General features: G+C 28.2%; 1 protein-coding gene and 4 non-coding genes across 5 annotated transcripts; all 5 read left to right on the top strand.

The window, feature by feature from the left end:
- The first annotated feature begins 3,640 nt into the window (after window positions 1-3,640).
- LOC123292249 (larval cuticle protein A2B-like) lies at window positions 3,641-21,951 on the top strand. The gene is made up of 4 exons (XM_044872828.1): window positions 3,641-3,697; window positions 6,039-6,113; window positions 17,714-17,906; window positions 21,813-21,951. The coding sequence occupies exons 1-4, from the start codon at window positions 3,641-3,643 to the stop codon at window positions 21,914-21,916; spliced, it is 429 nt and encodes a 142-aa protein (XP_044728763.1). The 3' UTR covers window positions 21,917-21,951.
- Trnas-aga lies at window positions 5,151-5,232 on the top strand. Its single transcript has one exon. It is a non-coding gene; the product is annotated as a tRNA-Ser (tRNA).
- Trnas-aga lies at window positions 5,322-5,403 on the top strand. The gene has a single exon. It is a non-coding gene; the product is annotated as a tRNA-Ser (tRNA).
- Window positions 5,493-5,574, top strand: Trnas-aga. The gene has a single exon. It is a non-coding gene; the product is annotated as a tRNA-Ser (tRNA).
- Window positions 5,664-5,745, top strand: Trnas-aga. The gene has a single exon. It is a non-coding gene; the product is annotated as a tRNA-Ser (tRNA).
- Window positions 21,952-24,976: the final 3,025 nt, after the last annotated feature.

The following is a 24,976-nucleotide window of genomic DNA, read 5'->3' as shown; positions in this document are numbered from 1 at the left end:
TATTTTTCAAATGCAACAACGGTTTTTTAATGCTTACCTATTACGGGTTAAAGTTTCACCAAATTGTTAAAATTTATTAGAGAGATACGGGCATTTTAATAAATAAATTATATAACAATTTTTGTACATTGGACTGGGCTAGATAAACCGAAATAAATAGTTTTGCACGAAGCTTTTTTTGATACAAATTCTTTTTTTTCTAAATAAACTAAATAAAGGGATTTCCCTTAGCTTTGGCCTCTATTTTTTTCAAGACCTCCTAATGTCAGTTTATTAAAAAATAGTGCATTGACTTCTAAGGAAAATTTTAGAATTTTTACACAATTTTGTATCTTGTATATTGGTTTTGGCCCAAAAAATGTTGACAGACAAGTCTATAAAGACTACGGTTACACAAGGCTTGAACTAATTTCAAATAATTCCAAAACTGTACCTACAAAAAATGATCCAGATGTATTGTTTTAATTCAGAAGATGATATTCGCGGGTACTATGAACGATTACACATAGTACTACATACTTATTACTATTATATTTTAGAGACGGTTATGATTATATTATTTGAAAATATTTTATATAAGAAAGGTACACACATAAATTTGAACATGTTGAAAATGTTTGCTGACATGTGATATGTTTATTTTAAAATCAATTTTGAGTAATTTATTATTATTTATTTACTTACTTGGTAATACTGTTTACGTAATCATTTTGATTTAGATGTTTAGTTTGTTATTGGATCTTAAACATTCAACCGATTTTTTTAATATCCCACAAAATTTTATACGAAAACAAAATATAACTACTTCCTTTTTAATAAAGTATGAGGAAGCAGCCTTGTTTGATTGATTTTATAACTACAAAATACAGCCAACATATTTTAGCTTGGTGATAACCATAGATACCAGTTATGTTAAGCGTAGCACTTCGTGTATATTATGGTTGGCTAAGTCTTTGAGAGATAAATAAAAAATTCTTGGTGATATTTTTGCGTCACATTTATTCTCACGAAATATAATCCTGGTCCTGGTATATTATAAATGTGAAATTTTGTGAGGATGAATGACTGTATCAAACTATTAACTACTAGCCCATGGGTATATATTTTAAACATACAGGACATGTCATATTTGAGAGTTACAATAAATCGGCAATTTTTTTCTTTAAATTCTGAACTATTTTCTTAAAAACCCGATTATATACTGGCTATGCGTGCCTCTATACATAATTTAACAGGTTATTTAAATCATTCTAACCAATTCGAACCAATTGCTATCCCTATATATTTATATGTTTGTTTGTTTGTTACGCTTTCACGCAAAAACTACCGAATGGATTTGAATGAAACTGTAGAACAATCTTAGATCATATATTTTAAATGGATGAGCCCAGTGTATACCAAGTATATGTATTTTGGCGTCACAGAGTAGATTAACAAAGATGAGAGTAGATTAACAAAGATGAAAATAGTTGGAGGCCTGTTTAAAATATATGATCTAAGGAGGCATGATCGTATAACCGGAATCAGCTGTTTCAATGATGTGTTTATATTTCAAATTGACATTTCATATGATCATATGATCATACGATCGTATGATCATATATTTTAAAATGTAGTGTATTTTCAAAGGGTATAATCTTATTTAAAATACGCGCCAGGATATTACGTTGTATATTAAAACATGCGTATTATGACCAGGCCCTGATATTTACTACCCTTGTCAATCTACTTTGAGAGGTGGTTCTCACTCTGTTGGCAATTCCAGTAGTGAATTTTCAAAGAGAACAATATAGTTCATTCATCAGAATAACACATGAGCTATGATTTATAAAGATATATTTAAAACTAAAACAAATTTAATTTAATCTGACATTTTACTGATCCATCTATGATCATCATTTTGATCCATAAATTAAAGATTTCTGTAAAAACTTAAAATAATAAATGAATTTAAATAAATTCATGGCCATATTTTCTGATATACTCAATGAATTATGACTATTTTACACTTTAAAAAACTGTGCGTATATTTTTGCTGTGTAAAACAATTCCTTCGAGTGTTATGGAAGGGGGATAAGTGAGATCAAGAGAGTTGGAGGCTATGAGGCGGTAGTTGTTACTTTTAGGCCCAGTGAAGTTCTTTTAAAGCATAAGCTTGTATTGCAGGCACTAAAAAGTAGAAAATAATTTTGTAGGATTCAGTCATACATTACTATTCGTAAGAGCTTGAGACGTTCAATATAATCTATCAAGCATTTGGAGCATTCGGAGCACCTCAATGTATGTATGTAACTATGTGTGTTTGGGTGGAATCTTGAAACTCAATTGTTATATTGAGCGCATGAGTTACTCCTACAAACTTATTTTCTACTTTTTAGGACAAAGTGGTCTGGCTCCCTGATCATAAAGTGAAGTAACTTAATATAATAGTATTTTCAACTTTGGCGTGTAACGTTTAATTGATTACCTGTTGCAAGTAATAAATTAAATTTTGAAAATTAACAGACATCGAATGTTGACTTTACACAACTCAACGACAGATGGTTGACAGGAAATCTTGCACAAAAACTTTAATTAAAGAGCAGTCAGTAACCTACATTATTATATCATCTTAAGTTACACATAAGCCAAAACAATATTATTTACATAACATTGAATTATTTATAGCGACAATCAAATGATAATTAATGTTTTTAAAGTTTGCGTTAATTAAATGTAAATTTAATGATTTTTTACAAGATTTAACTGATACCTATCAATGTACAGATAAAACGAACTACGAAGGATGTTGTTAATTAATTAAGAATTATAATTGAAAACCTTTTCTTAATTCTTGTCAAATTTGATGATTATTGCATAATTAATTTATATTTATGTGTGTATTGATGGTTATTTTATCTTTTTACAAGAAAAACGAAATCGACCTTATACCCAAAAAGTGAAACAATAAAAAAAAACAAGTTCTTTTTTGGTAATTTCAACTATACAAAAAAATAAAACAATACAATAAACATGTCATCTTTAATTTACTGTAAGCCCATAAATTATTTTGCATTTTAAAGCCATACAATTATTTTTTTGCGTATACAAATTCTTAATTAATTATAGTCTATATAAATACCGAATTGTTCAAAAATGTCCAAATTGTGTATTTTCGATACTAAATAGTAAACTTTTAGCACGCTTTTATTAGTATTTGCATCTATCGTTTTTAGGAAATGATTTGAGATTATGTAGACATATTAGGAACTGACGACAATAGAGTCTTATTGATATTATAACCGCGGAATGTGAATATAAGATAAGAAATAGAAATTTAAATTGTAGAGGTCAGAAAAAGGTATGTAGCATACATATTAAAACATCAGACCTGACAACAGTGCCGCCTTTGTACCTACGCTTTATAGACTAGAGACTAGGATCTCCTGCTGTTGGGGTGGGGGGGAGGTTGTTACAGACTAACCGCACGGTTTTTTATTTGTTCAAAATATACGGCCCAATATATCCTTCCAGATATTTATCATTGAAACACTACATTTTTAGGGCATTCTTTTATGTTCAATTCACAGTGGTTTGTCACCCATGTTACATAAATATAAACAGCATGTTTTGATATATTTTTTAAGGTATATTGCTAACTATGGCCTCGCTATCTGTGAGTGAATTAAACAAGTTATCTGAAATCTTAGTTTATAACGTAAATAAAAAGAAATACTTAAGTATGTATAGAAACATTTATATGAATGTATGGGTAAAAATAAATATGTATTGTGTAAATACTCAAATTATTTCTTATTTACATTAAGTTAGTTTTTTGAAAAAAGTTCATACTTTCTTTTTTCTTTATTAAAAAATTAAAAACAATTTTGACTGTCAAAATTGTTCCATAGGACTATGTAAGAGTAAAAAGGACATAACTATAATTTTGATATTCATTTAAAGGAAACCCAAAGGTCAGAAAATCAGTGTTCCAGTGCATCCAGTCCTCAGAAATATGTGTTCATTAAATAAAAATCTACTATTCTTTAAAATATTTTGAAACAATTTATTTCTAATGCAATATACTCTAAATAAAAACTACTGTTTCTAATACCCTCTTTGAAAATGATTACCATAGACGTGGATAAAGTGTGCAAAAGTGAGAAAATCCCCCAAGGAAAGTTCTCCACAGTTTTTCAAAATTTATAGATAAAGTTAAGAAGTCTTAAATAAATCGGATTAGCATTGCTCATTTCAGGATCATTAGTGCATGAAGTTTTATACATAATAAAGTTTTATACATGAATCTAATAGTTATGAATCGTAATTTCCACATTTTTAAACATTGCTGTGTATTTTAATTTTTAAAATGTAATGTGAAAATATTTATTTGACATTATAACCGTGTTTTATTTTTGAGAGTCTGTTTTTGTTACTGTTTTAAAATACTGATGAGTATTTTAATGTACCCCACCCATTGCAATCAACCAGTACTATGCATGTATGATTTTATTACATTAATATTTATGATGTACCTGCTTTTTTTTATATCGGAAGATTGGTGTGCGAAAATTTTCAATATGCATGCATGACTGTTTGTATTTTTTATTTTATATAATCAAATCTTTAATTTATTACACTTGATTAAGCAATATTGATTAAATTCTATATATATTGAATCTATCTATATGACTGTCGATGGATTTGAATATTACATATTTATAGACATAATAATATCAATTTGTTAATATTCCTTCAGATGCAACTAAAATTATAATGTTACGTAATCATTACAAAGAGTTCAATGGTTTTATGTTCTTAATTTTAAACCGTGCGTCCATAATGAAGCGAAATTTTTGAGGTGAAAACTACTTTAGCGACGTTGGACACTTTTAAGGTAGGGGAAAATGTTATGGTTTCGCGTCACCGACATGCTGTGTGACTGTGCTGTGCGCGTAAGACGCTTTTTGGATTACGTTATATATAATTTTGGATCAACAATTATTTAAATAGAAAGTATATAGATATATCATATTTTTATAGTTTTGTCGTAAATCGCATTGAATTACATTTTCGTGACTATTAAATCACATAAAAAAATTATTACTGATAAGCAATTCTATTAACACTATTAATATGACCAAGAGTTGAAGAGCTAAATAAAATCAACAGCAGTCGTGGCCGAGCGGTTAAGGCGTCTGACTAGAAATCAGATTCCCTCTGGGAGCGTAGGTTCGAATCCTACCGACTGCGAACATTTTTACTTAATTTTGCTTAAAATATTAGTAAAATAGCTGATGAGATAAATAGCATCAAAGTTGAAGAGCTAAATATAATTAACAGCAGTCGTGGCCGAGTGGTTAAGGCGTCTGACTAGAAATCAGATTCCCTCTGGGAGCGTAGGTTCGAATCCTACCGACTGCGAACATTTTTACTTAATTTTGCTTAAAATATTAGTAAAATAGCTGATGAGATAAATAGGATCAAAGTTGAAGAGCTAAATATAATTAATAGCAGTCGTGGCCGAGTGGTTAAGGCGTCTGACTAGAAATCAGATTCCCTCTGGGAGCGTAGGTTCGAATCCTACCGACTGCGAACATTTTTACTTAATTTTGCTTAAAATATTAGTAAAATAGCTGATGAGATAAATAGCATCAAAGTTGAAGAGCTAAATATAATTAACAGCAGTCGTGGCCGAGTGGTTAAGGCGTCTGACTAGAAATCAGATTCCCTCTGGGAGCGTAGGTTCGAATCCTACCGACTGCGAACATTTTTACTTAATTTTGCTTAAAATATTAGTAAAATAGCTGATAAGATAAATAGCATCAAAGTTGAGAAGTGTTTACAGAAATAAATAAATATTAGAGAAATAAATATTACTAAAACTATTTGAAGAGTTTTTGAAATGAATAGCAGTCGTTTTCAAAAATCGGAAAATAGCATCCCAATTTTTTAAACCCGCGTGGCACACAAAAGAACCATTAAACACGACATGCGAAAAACATGATACTAAATTGAAATTATGAATTATTACAATAAATTTTTTGTTTTTGTTGCAGTTAGTTTTATTATCTACAACCAATACTCCTGGAATAGTAAGAACAAGAATTATTGATGATTCATCTGAACAAAAGGTAAAAACATTTCTTTTGTTTAATTATAAAATTTCACATTCATTAGATTAAATAATATAATAATTTATATAACAGGGGGAGGTATAATACCTTGAATCAAAATTTACATTTATGTGTTTCTGCAATTCATTAAAATATGTCTCTGTTTAGAGCATTGCCATTACTTAAAATCATGTTGTTGTTGTTGTTGTTGTTGTTGTTTTTTTTGGTAATTTAAATATTGAAGAGCCATTGATTAAAACGTGTGAAGTTACGATGAACTATGGTACATGATGTGTAAACCATGGAATAAATAATATAATGTGCTAAGCACAGTCTAATGTACCTTGAATTATCCTCGCTGAATATCTGAAGATGCTCTTTTTAATATATAATCATTACACCTGTCACACAGAGCAGTGTCGTTGAATGTATGTGACTGAATCATTTAGCCGTACACGTTTCTCTTACAGGCATACACTACTTGAGAATCAAGCAACAGCTTCAGCTAGTATTTTTAATGGCTCGGAGGGAATGAGACTTCTTTTTCCTCATTTATACTTTGCTTACATATACTTGGTAGCCCATAAAACAAGAATATAAATGTAAAATTTCAATAACATAGTTCATATATTTTCATGTATAAAGATAGAATCTAACGACATAATGTTGTTAGATTCTAGGTACATTCATTTTCGTATTTGAAGCCATACCTATTCAAAACTACTGAATGTTATGTCTCTGAAGTAAAATATTGTATGACAAAAATAATAAATGGTTTACGTTGTGTATAACCTGACAACCAGTTGGCCACATTGACAAACAGTCTTTGTTCTACTTACATTCTGAAAAAATATCCTCATTTCAAAACAAATGCTGTTCAGTATTATCAATATCAACGGAGAAGCTCAAAATGATTGAAGATACATTTGACTATAGGTACTACATCTTACCCTACTTGTATATAATCTTAATTATTAATTTTTGTGTATATCTATCTGATGATATAGTTAAGTAATTTTGTAAATAATGTTCCAACAAGTAGTTCAATTGATTAGCTAAGAAGAAATACTTTCATTGTAAAAGATAATTTATTGCAAATATGTAAACATAGAGTTGGGTTAGCCACACAGAATAATTCGGTGTGAACTAAATAACGCGGGAATTGAAGAAATTATCTCCGATATGTAGTTAGACTATATAAAAACGCGAAAATTATCAACTCGGTGATACCATGAGCAATTATTGGAACGAGGAGTATAATTTTTAGTAAGGTATATATTGGAAAATATATGTTCAATGATCAACTTAACTGACTACTTAATAAAATTTAATAAAATTAACTATTTGATAATGTAATCGGTTTATAAAATAGTGCTGTATATATGAGCACTGGTGTTAAAGATACATTTATCTATTATTTAAGGATGTACGAGCACCCAGGCAATTTTAAATAAAAAGCTTGATTTTTTTTATATGCAGTTGGTCTAAGTCTAAATCAATGTTGAAAATTTTAGGTTAAGGGGGGTTGGCCGATTATTTAAATAAATATTTCATAAACAAAGGCAGATATCGAAAAATTGTATTCTTATTTTTCATCTAACATTCATGAAGTTATAACAAAATTCATCAAGAAAGTTTAAAATTAAACACGTAGTATAATATTAATAAAAAAAAAAAAGTTGAAAATAAGGTACATATAATTTCAACTCTAAACCTTAAATTACCCTGATGCTCTTACCACCTTAAAAAAATTAACTGATTTATAATTACTTTTAAAAAAGGATCAATTTTCATATAGGAAATACAAATTGTTGGATAGTTTCTGTTTTCAGGAATAGAAACACTTAATTTTGCATAAATTCCGCGAACATTCATTGCCTAGGTTATGATTTGAGCTAGGAGAAGGTCTAGGGTGGTCTTGTATACTTCGAACTTTACTTTTAGTTCCCAAAAAAAGGAAAAGTCCACTCCAATGAGATACCCCTTTTCGTATGAACAACTTTTACAATAAACATTATTCTGTAGCTTTCTTAGGTAGGTTTTATTGGCCGCCCACTTTTATAATTTCAGTTCCTCATACCATGCACTACACTAGCCCATCGCAACTATTAATTAAACTTATTTTTTCTCTGACGGTGGGAATAGTACCCGCTATCCTAGGAAATACATTGAATAGGCTACGCTTGAAACAACTGAGCCACTAGCGTTGACTGTACAGACTTACTTTAAAAAAATGATCTCATTATAAGCTGGCTAAAGGACCTCTGGAACATGTACAATGATCTACAGAACCTTTTAAAGTTAAAATGGAATCAACGAATTCAGGTTTTATGAGTAAAAGTTTAAATAATGTTATCAATAAGTTGTATCTTTTAATTTGTTTTTTATTTTTAATAAATAAATTTAATTTTTTTATGTTATCATGACTGCTAGTGTCGTTGAAATCTTTCAGTCATTATTTCTTATTATTTATCTTTAAATCTTTTTTTTACGGTTCTGCAGACACATTCATATAGACTTATAGATACGTGAATATTTTTAACTTTAATTTACTTGTGATTTCCGTCTATGTAAAGGCCGAACGTCTTTTATGTAAAGAGGCTAAAATAATTAAAATTAAGTAGGTATTAAACTAAAGTAAACACGGATTGTTTGGGAATTTTACTTCTTTTCAATAGTCATAACCAATATCGTCAAACAACTATTTCAAAATCGCTCCGTCTTTTACGTAATCGTCTGATTACAGATAATTCTGCATTTCGATGCCATTTTATAGAAGTAGCGTCAATATACATTAAATAATTTTTCTAAACTTGTATGGTAGTTATTCAAGTTTAGATGAGCATTTCTGTTGGCTGTATTATGTATTTTATTAAAATGCATCCCTTTCAAGACTCACAATAAAAATATTTAGTTACATTTATAAAATTATTATTAATTAGCTAAATAACAATTATTTTATAAATTTAGCTAAATTTGTTTCTTGTGGGTCCTGGAGGAGAGATATTTTAACAAAAGGCACGGTATAGTTGATCAGTTAACACATAGAAATGTTACTTTTTAAGATAGTTTGTCTGTAGCACTTCTGATTTCTCTTGCAAATGTTAAATGAAATGAAAAATGAGTATTTTAAACGATATTATGTATTCTTTACAGGTTATTCAGAACTTCCTTTCTTAGAGATCTTAAAAATTATATTATTGGTAATTTAATGAACAAAAAAAAGATAAAAAATTGTTTTAATAGTCGCACAACCTTTATTTAAATTCAAAATTTGAATGAAAGTCAACACAACAACAAAAGCTATTGGACACATCTCTTCCTCTTTCTAAATTTCGTAGGCGTTGTGGATATGTTCTTTATTTAGACCATTCACTTTCTGATGATAGGCTGACATAATGTAATTCATATATTATAGAGCGTTAAAATAAATAAATGCTAGACTGGCAAATTATGATAAATATTTAGATTTTGTCAGACTAACAGAAAAAGTAGAAACAAACTATCGTCAATAGTTAAATATATTATTAAGTAATTTTTCGAATAATTAATTTTTGACTCCGTACTAGAGGAATAGTAGTTAATTACAAAATAATGTCCAATTTTCAAACCTTAGTGACTCAGTTAGTTACAGCGTTAGCATAACTAAAGTTTGCGTTTATTACAATTTTGTAAAGTGATAGTAGCATTTCAAGTCGTAAGTACGCTTCAAGTATATTTATAGGTATAAGTAGGGCTTGATTAATGCATAAGCCCAACAATCATATGAAAAAAAATGTAAAAAAAAATCAATCAGCGAATGGCTGATGCATAAGTCAGGGTGCTTATAATAAATACAAAGTAACATTTACTGTAAAAATCAGATAATTGTTATAATTCCTTAAATTCGTAAAAAAAAGTCTGCCCTTACATGGGGCCCCTATGATTTTCTACCCAGAGCCCCTCAAATTTTTAATCTGGCCCTGGGTATTAAACTCATAGAAAGAATCATTTCAGAAGATCATTGGCAGGTTTCTGTCAAAATATCAATATACTTACTGGTAAATATGAAATTCACAAAAAAATTGTCTGAACGAAAATTATAGAAAAACAGTTTTTATATAATTTTGATTTTCATAAAATTTCAATTAATTTAAAAAATCCTTATTTTGCCCTTAAAATTTCAACATTTTAGATAGATTTCTTTGCAAGTTTGAAACGTCTGAAACTTCTTATTTGCAAGTATGTGTTACATCATTTACAATATAGTTAATAGAGATTAATTTTTTTGGAATTCAATTATTTTTCAATTAAAATTTTCAAAATAATTAAATAATTAATATGGATGCGGTTTTTTCTTCGCATCGTTTATGAAGAAAACGTAACAATTTTCAACTGAAACTTCATAATTTCATATAAAACCACTTGATTTATATCTGCTTATTATGCAAACTACGATTACAGGGTAGTCTATTTGATTCGTTTTATGTAAACTAAAAGATAAAACGTTAAAACTTTAGTTAAGATTGGACTCGCCATCCAACATTTCACAGTCCGTGAAATGTTCAACAAGATTTCATATCCGTGGAAACTTTTTATTGATTCTGTTTTCTGAAAATCAAGTTCTTACAAGGTACGTTTTTACAAATATCAAGTAACAAAAATTTAAACTCGCGCTATGTCGTATTCTTAACATGTTTTACTTACTATTATTTTTATGGTTTTATTCTGATGCTTTATGCATTGGCTTAACCAGTTTTTGGACCAAGGGAAGAAAAACAAGGGATTGTTCTAGAAGGGGGTAAAGATGTTATAATCTAATACTTTGTGCTGCCCTAATTTTTCCTTCCTCTGTGTATTCTAGGCATTACGGCATGCTTGATAAATTGAGAAAAATAGGAAGGTAGGCTTATATTTTTAATGAATGAATGAATGTTGGAGCTGGTGTCAACCAAAACACAATATAGGTATTTTTAAAGCCATTTTTTCACATCAAAATTTTAAAATAATGTACCACAGACAATTACTCCGTACCCTGTATTAGACAAAAAGTTAAGAGTATACAGCACCAAACTATGTAAACACTAAAATAGAAAAGAAACAAGTGAAAACAAACAATTGCCTGAGTTCATTGTTGAAATACCATGTATAGACAGTGTTGATTACACTGTCACATTACGCATACATACATGTCACACATGTACATATAAATAATATACCCATATAATACTATACAATTTGCGCATAATTTGCGCTCTCACGGGTAAACAGTGACGATTACGAAAAAAATGTTTCAAACAAAAGTTGTTTTTTTTTTATAAGGAGCATTTTTTACATTTAAACTTTTGTTCTATCTCCAACGGTTTACAAGATGAATCTTACGGACCCAAGACTCAATTGACTTATGTTGCTCATTTACGAACTTTTTACGTCCTCAGCACGCTATAAAAATTTCAACTAGATATCTCTTTTCGTTTTTGAGTAATCTTGATGTCAGACGGACAGACAGACGACAGACTATAGACAATCAGACAACCGGAAATGGACTAATTAGGTGATTTTATGAACACCTATACCAAAATTTTGTTCATAGCATCAGTATTTTTAAGCGTTACAAACTTGGGACTAATTTAGTATACCTTGGTATATTTCATATACATGGTATAAAAATAGCACTAAAACTATGCTTAAACTATATATAATATTAAGATGTTGTTCAACTTTTATTGTCATAAATAGATCATTCTTTATACATAATGCTAGTAATGTTTTTATACATTAGTTTTTAATTTCCTGTATGTTAGATAAGAATATACACACATTTTATTTACTTTACAAGTATCTACCTAATGTTATAATGTACAATTTGCATCTTATTGTAGTACAAATATTTCGAATATATTATACTGATAATACAATATCATGTAGTTTCTCTCTCTCAACATGTAACGTTTTCGAGAAATTCGATTTCATACATGATAAAAGTTGCCTTTTCTCAATATTCGAAATAACATTACATCGAAATGTTATTTTTTCATGCAAAATTACAACACCAGAAAGTAGTATTATTTTGCCTTCAAATTCTACTTGAAATTTTAACAATTTCTTCTTAAGGTAGTACTAGGACCAAGACAGTTTTAGATTTAGGGTTGAAATTATTTGTACCTTATTTTCAACTTTCGTGATAAATTTTTTTACTTATTTGAACGTCTACTAATGTAGACGAAAAATTAGAATAAAATTTTTCGATAACTGCAAAAGTTATAACATAATTCACTAGCAAAATTCGAAAAAAAAAATTTTTTTAATTTGTGTCCCTACTTCTGTGCTCATTCATCCTTAATTAGTTGGGAACGAGAAGTTTTGTTTGTTTTCAATAATTTACTGAGATTTTAACTTTAACTTAAGTACTTTTTTTTTAATATCCACCGACTAGTTTTGGAGAAATCTATGAAAACACATCATCCATCTACCGTTTAACCATAAAACTAATGTTAAATATGCCTACTTTTGAAGTCATTTAATTATTTAAATACTCGGGCAATCTCTCCTAAAATTTCCAGAATTGATTTGGACTTAGTTCAACTTCATATAAAAAAATCAAGCTTTGTTTTTTAAAAATTGCCTTTTTTTTAAATGGCCCAAGCTTTTAAAGGTACTCGTACATCCTTAACTCTTCAAGAAATAGCTATTTTAAGGTTATGAGACATTCTATACATACATATTATCTATTGTGGATAAATGTATTCATTAAAATTTTTAATTCAACTTGGAATTTTGCCTGCGAAAAAATGAAAATAAGAGAAACTTGTTAGAAACTAGAAACATATATTGTTTTATGAGCAGAATAAAATGTAAAAAAGTTTCCACCTGGGGCCATTTTTATTGGGTAAACTTTGAATGCAATATCTTAGATTATATCCAAGCTTGCCAAAAGGTATATTTTAAGTTAAAGAGCGTTCTCTGTAAATAAGATGTCAATAAAAACTTTCGTATTTTGAACAGACAACGAGTAAAACGCGAAGAGTACCGATGAAGAGTACCGATGAAGAGTACCATTAGGTAATTGGAAATCATTTTGTTTCCTCGACTTCGTAAACATGATACATAAATAAGTGAAAAAATGATGCTTCTTATATAAACCAATTCTTTGATTAATGTATAAAATATTTCTTTTTGGTTTTATTATAATTAAGTTTTAAAAAAAATTTATATATAATCTATTATTCTATAATGAATTAAAAATATATTAATAATTATCAAGTAGGAATATTATGCAAGATAATATTTTTATTAAATTAAAAACGTTAATGAAGTCATATTGTATTTATTTATTTATTTCAGTGAAAATATTAATATTGGAAGATTAAAGACCGATTTTTTTAATTTTTAAACTGGGAGGTGCAAATCGGATATAAAAATAGCACTTTGTACTTGAATTGAATTTCAGACATAATTTCAATTCTCGTCTTTACAAATTTACATTATCATTTTATTCAATTGGCCAAATGTGGGGTGCGGCGGTTATTGGTCAACGAAATTCAAGTTTAATATAACCCGAGTAGAAATGATTCAGGGCAAACTCAAAGGTGTTCAGGTTACAGCATGGTTTACCGTATTACGTTTTTCCATTTGCGGCCCCGATCAGTACCTAGTAACAAATTCCTTGTTAGGAAATCCCTAAGTTGATCTTGTCAGGTCCGGATGAAATGAGTCCTAAAAGCCCCTCAAAATGTAATCCCCTCTGTAATCCCTATTACGGAAAGCCCAGTTAAAAATTAGCGGGACTGATTTAAATGCCCTGACTTGCTCTAATACGAAATATCCGACAGATATTTTCCGACCCGAATACGATCAGCCCTCTAAGATCTCTATTACGGAAAGCCCGATAGAAATTTATCGGACCCTGATTTAAATGCCCTGAGTTACCCCTAATACCGGATACCCGACAAATATTATCTGGCCGAATGCGATCAGCTCTCTAAAATCCCTATTACGGAAGACAAAGTAAAAAATTAGCGGACCTGGATTCCGGTCCGAATTCTATATAAAAACGTCATTTTTAATATTCAAAGAATGAATTCAATAAATATTTACAGTTTAATTAATGAATAATTATGATTTTTTGGATTTTTGTTCTAAAATTATTCATTTATTCAAATTCGTACTCAGTAAATTAAATAATATTTTACACGCGAAATATTTGACGCAATCCTTCATCTCGGGACGAAAGTATACTAAATGGTTGACGGGAGTGATGGTGGGTTAAAACCATAGCAGCCATCTTTTGTATTTTTTTGATTTTTTGTACGGAACTCCAAATCAGTCTGTAGGAGTTAATGATTTTTAAAATTTTAAAACAGGAATGGTTTCACTGTATGAAATGAAACAAATTTTAAATAAATTATATACATTAACAGAGTTTCTTTTAATGTATTCAAAATGTAAAAAATTAGTATCACTGTCAGCATTGTCAAATGATTAAGTTAAAATACATTTCAAACATATTCTGTTTAATGATGTTATAAAAAATACATTTTATTCAGAGTATGTTTTAATTGTTCATTTTTTTTTGATAGGTACCATTAATGATTTACATTTATCATCAAACACACCTTCGCTTGCGGCAGAATAATTTCGTTATCACATACTGCTTAATGGATATTTTAGAAGATAAAATGAATACGCATTTTATTTTATTTATTATGTAACAGATTTTTGATTAATGATCTGTAATTTTTGTTCATATGGTGGTACGAACTTAGTTCTTCAAAAAATGAAAACAATGCAATTAAATCGTTTTCTACTTAATTTGACTAATTAAATTGTCCCTGAAGCTTTTCGCACATATTAGTCTAAGAGCTGAGTGGCTTTTTTGAGTACTTATTTGAGGCACATTGAAAATATTAAAGTTGATGACTTGCCAATGTGTAGATGGTGAAATCGACAACTTTTCTGGGAGGATGGGGGGGGGGTTAGTACCGTCTAGTTTTAGAGACATCTATGAAAACATAATATCCATTTACCGTTTTTCCATAAGACTAATGTTAAATATGCCTACTTTTGAAGTCATTTATTTATTTAAATTAACAGACAAACCCCTCCTAAAATTAAATTCGAAAAGTTGTATTTTTTTACATTTAAATTGAATTTGTTCTATATCTAACGGTTTATATGATGGGTCTTACATACCCAAGGCCCAATTGCCTATGTTGCTCATTTACGAAATCGACATCACTTTTTTAGTCCTGAGTACGCTGTAACAATTTCAGCTTGATATCTCTTTTTGTTTTTGATATATCGTGTTTATACATATATACAGACGGACGATCGGGCGGACAACCGGAAATGGACTAACTAGGGGATTTTATGAACACCTATACCAAAATTTTGTTCGTAGCATATTTTTAAGCGTTACAAACTTAACTAAACTTAGTATACCTTGATATATATTACATATATACATGGTATAAAAAGTGGTCTTTAAACAATTTCAAAATTTTTTAGATAACAAATGTGTTAAACTTTCAGAATTATTGCAACCAAAATACAAAAATATATTTTTACTGATACACTTGGTAACATATACATTGACATAATTATATTTATGATATTATCACATTTGTTTCATGTAGTAAGTACATATTATTCATTTTATGGATCGGTCAGAAGAACCAGAAATCATTGAACTAATAATAATTCAAGTTTCAGAAAAAAATTAATAATATTCAATTTAAAGTGAAAGTAGTGTAATTCAATTAATTTGTTTAGGTCATCTTTATCAGGATCGTAATTGGTAAATAATTGAGTTTTACAGATCTCCACTAAGCAAAATTATAATAAAAGACCAGAAGAAGTTTTCTAATTTAAAAAAAAAAAAAATTATTTTCTAAAACTTAAAGAATGTTAAATATTTCTATTTGATTAATACTCAAAAAGGATTTCAAAATTTTGTGCCTTGGAATATTCGACTTTCGATTGAATTTCGATCGAATATTTGACGATGATATTTTCAACGAAGGTATTACAACGTTTTTTTCTGATAATCGACTTTTTTTGGATTATAGAGCTGAAATTGTAACCCGTTAAAATTTGTTCAAATATGCGTTATGGATAATTTTTGCATTATATGTACATTGTATAAACAGCTATTGGTATTTCGTATTACGCGCCGTGCTGTCTTTATGGATAGGTTTTATAGCCTTGAGTCCAAGGCCCCATTTTCTAGGGGTGGGAGGCAGACTCTTCGCACAAATTTTTTCCATAAAAAAGGAATTGTTTTAAAAATAAAATAATAAAACAATATTATAATGTTACACTTTTTTTATATTCATGAATCAGAAAAAAATCAGTAATAATTATATTTACAAATATTTTATTTTCATACCAAGGAAATTATTATTTGTGATTTATGTATGTTATGATTTATTTGTGAGTTTTGACCACCGGACCAAACTGTCTGTCTGAATGCCTGTCATCGTAAGTTATGAACGAATGAACAGTTTTAGATTTTTTTTATAGTTTGAAAAGTAATTTAATGGAGAGTGTTCTTAGCTATGTATCAAATGCGAGTTTAGGGTTCCGTTTCCGAAACAACTAAAAAAGTAGGCTATGATTCTCAAAATTGGTTCAGTTTGGAGAAGGTTCTTAGGATAAAGGTAATGTAATGGAAAGTGTTCTTAGATATGTTTCAAGTGCAAGATTAGGGTTCCATACCCGAAAAATTTGCTGGGAATTTTTAAATTTTGTAAATTTTACAAGGGCCCAAGTATAAAAGACGGCACTGATAACGGAGAGCGTTGTAGTCCTTGGGGTTCACTATATTATAATTACCATATTATAATAAATTCGCATATATAATAATATCATTTGTTTATGACCCTCAAAAGTACTTAAATATACCTAAGTAGGTAAATATCTAAAATAAAAAATTGATTACATATAGATACATATCTTTAAACATAGGGCAATGGTTTTGCATTAGAAGATTTTCATGTTATAAAACGAATGAATACATACTCCATTTCTCGTTAATTTGTAACGAATCGTGGTTCTATGAATTTCTAAACTATATGAATAAGTGTCTATAACTCGTTCGATTTCATAATTATCGAAAAGTTTTATATTTATAACGTAAATCGTTGCTGTTGGTGTCGAGGAAGTTTATGTTGCCCATTCTACGCGATGTATATATCATTGTTTCAATATGTTGTTATAATAGGCCAATCACCTGGTAGATTTTGTTGATTTTTGTTTGCGAATGGCTGAAAATACTTTTCTAAGGGGTAATTTTGTGCGCTGATCACGAATTTTTTTCTCTCTAAAATATTCATTAAAAAAAACCGGTAAAAATGGACATAAGGGGCCATATCTGGGAATATGACCTTTACATAAACTTTAGTGGGTGGAAAATTGCGTGTATGTACTTTAGATATAACTTTGGTCTGAAATTTGTTTTGATCTGCCTCTTCTGTTCAAAGCTGTAATATACCATAAACATATCTGACATCTTCGGTCGCCGAAAAATACTCAATAATCCTATGAAATTACCCAATGAAATTTATACCAAACTAAAAGACCGCATCTGTGTTTTTTCGTTATTAATATTATGATAATAATGTAAATTATTTCATTTAAAGGTTCAATACAACTTCAGATATGCTGTAGAAGATCCCGTTAATAATGTATTTAATGATCACTGGGAACATCGTATAGGTGATTTTGTAAAAGGTGGTTATAGTTTGTTGGATCCTGATGGAAAAATTCGTACTGTTTTGTATGAAGTGGATGGAAAACGAGGATTTCGCGCTTATATTAGACGTAAAAAGCCAGGTAACTGAATTATGCATTTTATTATAAAAAGGAAGGGTAGCTTACCAAAAAAAAAGTGATTTCGAATTTTTGGCTGCCGTGTACATTATTCTATAGATACATTATTTTATCAGAATTCAAGATTAAATAATGAATTAATAATACATTTAATATATTACGTAAATCACGGAACTAAAAGAACGTTTTTATAAAAAAAAAAAAAATTTTTAATTAGTGTCTAGACTAACTTACTAAAAAAAAATAAATTAAGCTTTCTCACATTAATAAAAAAATATTTACAAAAACAATGAAAGTTGAACTAAATTTATTCTAAAATAATTCATACATAACGGTATCTTTGCAACTCCCTCACATTTAACAGTCAGGAATTGTTTTATGAGAATCAGAGTTGAATTAATAAAAATATTTCTACTTTATTTTTTACATAAAATACAAGAAAAAATATTCGTTTAAATTTTGCTGACATATTATCAATCGATGTAGAACTTAAGACAAACCAATATTAAGCTAAAATATTAAGTTTACAGCGACATAATTTTGAATGACTTATCGAATCAAACGAGAGTTTCAATTTTTATAGTTAAAAAATCTTCCCTTGAGAAAGCACTTAATTAAATCATAAAAGACTCTTTATGAATTCAATCGAGTTGCCACAATTTATGCAACGCATGGATATTCAAGCAATTGACTTTGTTGCTGCATTTATCCCTATCCTTTTAATATTATAAATGTGAAAGTAAGATTGTTTATCTGTTGATTTGTTTGAGATGCTTTCACACAAAAACTACTAAATGGATTTGTGTGAAACTCTATACAATAATATAGTTCATACATCAGACTAACACATGAGCTATATTTTATAAAGATATATACATATGTTTTTTTAAATAATTAGTTAAATTTAGTCTGACATTACACTGCGCCATCTATGAGCATCCTTCTGAACCACAAATTAAAGATTTCTGTAAAAATGATAAAAGTAAAAATGGTAAAAATACAATTGATGACCATCTGTTCTCATATTTGCAATTAATTATGATTATTTTAATGTAAAACAATCCCCATCTCTATTTCGAGTGTAATGGAAGGGGGGTAAGTGAGAGCGAGGAAATTGAACGCTATAAGACGGTGGTCTTCAACAATCTTACTTTTGCATACAGCGAAGCGGTTGGGTATCAACCTAGTGATTTCATATTTGCTTTAAACATGTAGGTTCCTTAAAATGTTTAAAAAATCTGAGCCAACATGTGGACGGGTAGGTACTTTGACTATCATAAAAATATAAATTATGTAGCAATATTAATTGGTGATATTTATGTTAATCGCAGAACATGCAAATTACATTAAAAAAATTCTATATGATTACAAATATTAAGTATATTAAATGTCATAATATATAGCAAATGATTGATGAAAAATATAATTCGATTTTAATATTTAGGTAAAAAATATTTTATTTAAAAATACACACAACTTATAAAATATATACGGTTAACTGTTACTGTTTAAAATATTTTTTAATGAAAAACCCTCCAGTGAAATATTTATATCTATGCACTTATTTATTCTTAATTTATATACAATTTCGAAAAATATGCTAAAATATTTTTACATACATATTAATACAAAACAATCGAATCCACCCGTACCATTAAAGAGTTGTAAAAGAAATTTAGAAATAAATACATAATAATTGTATTTGAATTTTGAATTACACAAATGTTATCGCTGGAAGAATATAATAATTATCGCTGGAAGAAGCCACGTTTTTGTGTGAAATTTAGATTACATTAATGGAATTCATTTTAACAAGATTTTATACTCTGGAGCTTAACAATAGGGCTTTCCAATTACAAAATAATTCTTTTTTGTTTCGGACTGTTTTCAATCAAGTAAAGACATATCTTATATCTTCTATCCTTGTCAAAATGACGCGAACTAATAATATGTTAATTTTTTTTAAATTAGCGAATGCTATCAAGTAGGGTATTAAAATAAAGGAAATTAAAAGGGAATCCGGAAAAAAGATAAAAGTTATAATTTTTTTTAAAATTGCGAACAGTAAATTGGTTTAAAATAGTCTAGCATGAAGGTTTTTTCTGGGCCGTGACAATAAAAAGTATAAAATAAAAGTAATAATTATAAAAACAAAAACCCAGGTGCGTAAAATTATTTGGTTTTTAAAAAAAATATCTGCAATCTGCAAAGAAAGGAACATGTCCAGTAGTTTACATAGCGATTTAAATAGTCGGGGTCCATTATTTGAAAGATTTGAGTTGGTTTAGATGATTTTAATTGGATCTGACTGTTACTTAACATCGCTATGTAAATGACTGATCTTTTTTCAGCTACAAGCATTAGTAATTTCGAAATCACTCACGCGTCTTGTTTTGTAGCACCTATACAATTGCATAAATTTTTGCATTCTGCATTAAGAACTGTCTGTGTTTTCAGCATTTCAAACAGCAGATTGTATTCAGTCATTTCATTTTTTTCAATTAAAATCGCCTGATCTATTAGGTATAAATTTTATAATTTATGATCTTTTTACTGTGTACATGATATGAATCTGTAATTAATACTGATACAATATTAATTGTACCTACAAAGTTTTTTTTTATTTCAAGTAGGTACCTAATAGGTAATAAAATAATTAAACTACATTTTTATGCTAATTTAAATATGATTGTTTTTTTTTTATTAAAAGATGGTTGCAATTAATTATTTATCTGGAGCTTAATGTTATATTTATGAGTGTGAAGTTAGCATTTAAAAAATTACCATTTCATTAAAAAAGCGTAAATATAGTTCCTGCATGCAACATAGTTTCATAATTCTTGACAGGTTCTAGCAATAGCCTCATCGATTTCAGTAGCTAATTCGAACTTTTTGTTGTTGATTATTATGTAGATATATACATTATATGTTGAGTTCTCCATATTGCAACTTTAGTTTGGTAAATATTTCGAAATTCGATGAGATACCAACTTCTTTCTACGAAGCATGCGTCTTTACCAATTCGACATGTAGGGTTCTTTACTAGGTTACTTTTTTATTGGTGTTAGCTTTTCAGCACCTCCACCTTTTATCTTAAACCAAAATTACATGTTAGCCTCTTAACTCTCTTCGTTATACCTCAAAATCATGAAATTCTATAGTTTTGTTTGATGAAATTTCTTGATTTTGATCAAAGACAAAAATCCTATTTCAATAAAACGAATTGAATAGTAAGAAACATTAAATGAGAGTTGTATTTTAACGAAGAGGGCTTTTTTTATGGTCAAAAGTGAGATTGCCATGGGAAAATATCCCAAAACGTAAATATTTCTTGATAGGTCATCATCGTTCTCTCGGCCAAAACTTAGCAAATACGCCTTGTGAACAGGTGGAACAAAAAGTATAAAATCATTTTAATTGTTTCGATATAAAATTCATTGTTAAAAAGCGTGGACGTATTTGACAGATATATCGATCATCTCACACAAATATTTGTCTTCCCTGCACCCGAATCAATCATGAAATTTTATTATAATTTTAAAATCATGTACCGCATTATTGTATTTTCATGGATTTTAATATATTGTCACCAAAACTTTAAACCATTCAGACATCCGGATGTCTGTAAAAACAGAATGGAAAAAATCCATTTATTTCATATATGCAGGTCAAGCTAAATAAAAGTATTATTTATTGTTAGGATGGACGTTGGAAGTCAAGATACACTTTAAGGTTACTATAAAATCAAAAACATACTGATTTTCATGTAGATAATTTTTACCAGAAAGACCTTTAAAAATATTGAAGATATAGATATAATATCGAATGATTGATTAAAAATTTCCAATACTTAAATTATTATTAAAATATTCTTTTGTTTTTATTACTAATGCTTTATTATTGTTTCAGGTCCATATTTTTATACAACAAGGATATTAAAGAAACATTATACACCATTTGTGTTACGAAAACCCGTTGGCAGAATAACAGTCGATCAACTTGATCGAAACTAGATAAGTTTGGACTAAGTGCCATTAAAATGTGTTGATGTCTGAGATTGTTTGAAAATAAATAATATAATATGTATAATATTTCTATTATTATATTATTTAATAAATGTATTGAGAGGCCATAGAATATTTTTCTTGGTTATACTTAATTAAAAATTATTTTAGGCGTTATCTATCAAACGCTTTTAAATTTTAAAACGATAGCTTTCAAGCAAGAAATTTGGGTTTCCTTGCACTTGGTTACATTAAGAAATGTGTGCTCAGTAACATGTAACCATTAATTAAAAATAACTATAATGAATAATTCTATTAAGAAAATAAGAATAATAGGAATCACGAAATTTTAAGGTGAAAAAACGTATAAAAAAAATAGATTTTAAGTATCTGGCAATATTAATTGGACGAAATATTTGCATAAGTAGAAAACAAAAAAATTCCATTCCAGCTTTTAAAAAATATCAATCATTCTTTATTGAGAAACGGAAAAGCTCCGAAATTACCCACTTTTTCCGCTACTTCATAATTAATAGTACAAGTGGTAGTGAAGAATATGTGTACATTTTTCAACTATTGTCTACAGTAATTGCAAATCGTAACTGTTGGCCATGTTCGATTTTCTTACTTGATCGAATTTTTTTGTCTGCTGTATATGTTTAAAGAAAGTCATAAAATTGTACTTTCTGTCAAATTGTAAACTAATTAGTAAAATTATTTAACTATTAATTATAAATTATCTCAAAAAAAACCACTCCGGCTTGTGCTACCTCGACCCAAGCCTACTATACCAAACGTAATGAGTTGGTTATTATTAATCAATTGTAAGTTAACATGGGCTAGATTGGTTTTTGGTAGCCTTTTCACAATCCGACAGAAATTACAATATAACGACGATATATACACAGTATTCTAAGCTTGTGACGCAATAAGTATAATAAACTTACTTTTTTTTTTATTTTCAATGAAAGATAAGTATAACTATGATGTAAGTTAAAAGTACAACCTACTTCGGTAGGCTACCTACCTAAGTTATCGTTTACTTACACCATAGTTATTACGTCACACGTAAAATTTTCCTCGGTCATTTTGTTTGCCGTTATGAAGGTTTTTTTTTAACTCTATTTATCATTCAAATTATAAAGAGGAAATCGAAAATAAAAACAGTTTTTGCTTATGGTTTTCTATTTTTGACAATTCGTATAATCAGTATAAGCATTGGAAAATATTTATAGGCCTCCAAGATTGGTATAATTTATTTTATATTGTATTTAATAATATATCATTATCGATTTTATAAATAAAACATATTGATTAAATTTTTTGATTATTATTTTTAATTTATAAATGCGTATACAAGTTTTTTTGTGTTTTAAAATAAATATTAAAAAATAAAAAAAAAACCTTCACCTTTTTGTAAACTGTATTAAATTTTCATATTGTTTTCAAGATATTTAAAGTCAGAAGGATAGTAATTTGTAGGGAGTAATTCAAACAGGAGATATGAAAAAGACCGCGTTGGTTTGGCATTATAAGAACAAGGTTTGGCATTATAAGAACAATAATTTCTAATAAAATATAATTATTTCAACGAAATAATTAATATTCATGAAATGAATATTGCAAAAAAATAAAAAATAAAAAGTTTTCAATAAAAATGTCATTTACAAATATGATATTTTCACACACTACTCCAAGCAAATAAGACATGCTACGTAAATTCTGAAACGAACAGTTTCTCAACGTAAAATTGTGCCCTATTAATTTTTTTTACAGATTTTCGAAATCTGTACTCGTCATGAATTTATATTTATAGATATGTACCAATTTTCGATTAGTTTTAGAATTTTGATTTAAATATCTTAAATATAGAATACAAAAGATAAATTATCGAAAGAGAATAATATAAACATTTATTTCAACTATTTTAAACTACAGAATCCTCCTAAAACACTCAACCGGACCTATAAATTTTGAATATACAAAGGAGTTACACAGATATATTAAACATAGTATAAAAATGTCTAAAATTGCACATATACCTATACAAACTTTTTTAGCAAATAAACTTACGTTATAGTTCAAGCAAAATGGCCGTTATATAACGGGTGGAAGTGAAATATATTTATGTTATATTGCTTGGACTATTAGCTAAAAAATGTATATGAACACCACAAATCCTCTATACATAAACGATTTAACAACACAGATTAAAAACACCATTTTTTTTACATAGTACAAAATACCCAGAACCGTTTAGAAAATTTCATAATTTTTCTACAAGGAGCGGACGTCTTACTTAAAACTCGAGTTCAACCTTGACTCTCATAATCGTTTATATAAGCAAAAGATATTAGAAACTTTTGCATTTCCATAAATAAACGATTTTGCCCAAATAAATTTCGATACTTAAAGTATTAGAGAATTATAAAATGATTGATTCTGTTTATTTTTGCAATTCTTATTAACGTTTAAAAAATTCCTTATTTAAATAATATTTAGACACCGAATTTTATACAGTTCTTCTTCCTTTTATTTTGAAGTCGGTTAACCAATATTTTATTTAAATATTTAAAATTATTATTCGAACAATGTACTCCCCATAATATAAAGTATAAATGTTCTTGTTTTTATTTTTCAAGTATTTTTTATTGCTTAATTTTTGGGCTGATGTAATTTTTTGTGAATGTATCATCAGTTTTTTTAATTAATAATATCTTACTAAAATAAGAATTATTTAAAGTATTCTAGAAATGAAATTCGAAAGCAAAAATCATTAAAAATTATTGAAATGGTATTAGTTATTGCTAAAGAAAAGTTATTACTCAAGTACATACATATTTCCTTCCTAATTATTATTATTTTCACCATAAAAAAGGTAACTCTACACACAGATAGGTGTGTGTTTCACATTTTCGTAATATCGGTTGCCTATAATTATCAAAAATTCATTTTAACCATAAGCATAATTTTTTTTTTTTAAATTATTAATAAGCAGAGGAGAACTTTAAAATTCGATAAAACTATATATATTTATAATCAATTTTGCTACAAAAGTGTTCAAAAATT

This window comes from Chrysoperla carnea, chromosome 1 (assembly GCF_905475395.1).
Source record: "Chrysoperla carnea chromosome 1, inChrCarn1.1, whole genome shotgun sequence".
In the NCBI taxonomy this organism is placed as follows: domain Eukaryota; kingdom Metazoa; phylum Arthropoda; class Insecta; order Neuroptera; family Chrysopidae; genus Chrysoperla; species Chrysoperla carnea.
Note: the sequence above shows the minus strand (reverse complement) of the source record. Positions and strands in the feature narration are given on the sequence as shown.

Coding starts and splice junctions, on each gene's coding strand:
- LOC123292249 (XM_044872828.1), top strand. CDS start 3,641: ATGGCCTCGCTATCTGTGAGTGAATTAAACAAGTTATCTGAAATCTTA. Junction 3,698..6,038: donor CTGAAATCTTAGTTTATAAC/GTAAATAAAAAG, acceptor TTTTTGTTGCAG/TTAGTTTTATTATCTACAAC. Junction 6,114..17,713: donor ATGATTCATCTGAACAAAAG/GTAAAAACATTT, acceptor TTTCATTTAAAG/GTTCAATACAACTTCAGATA.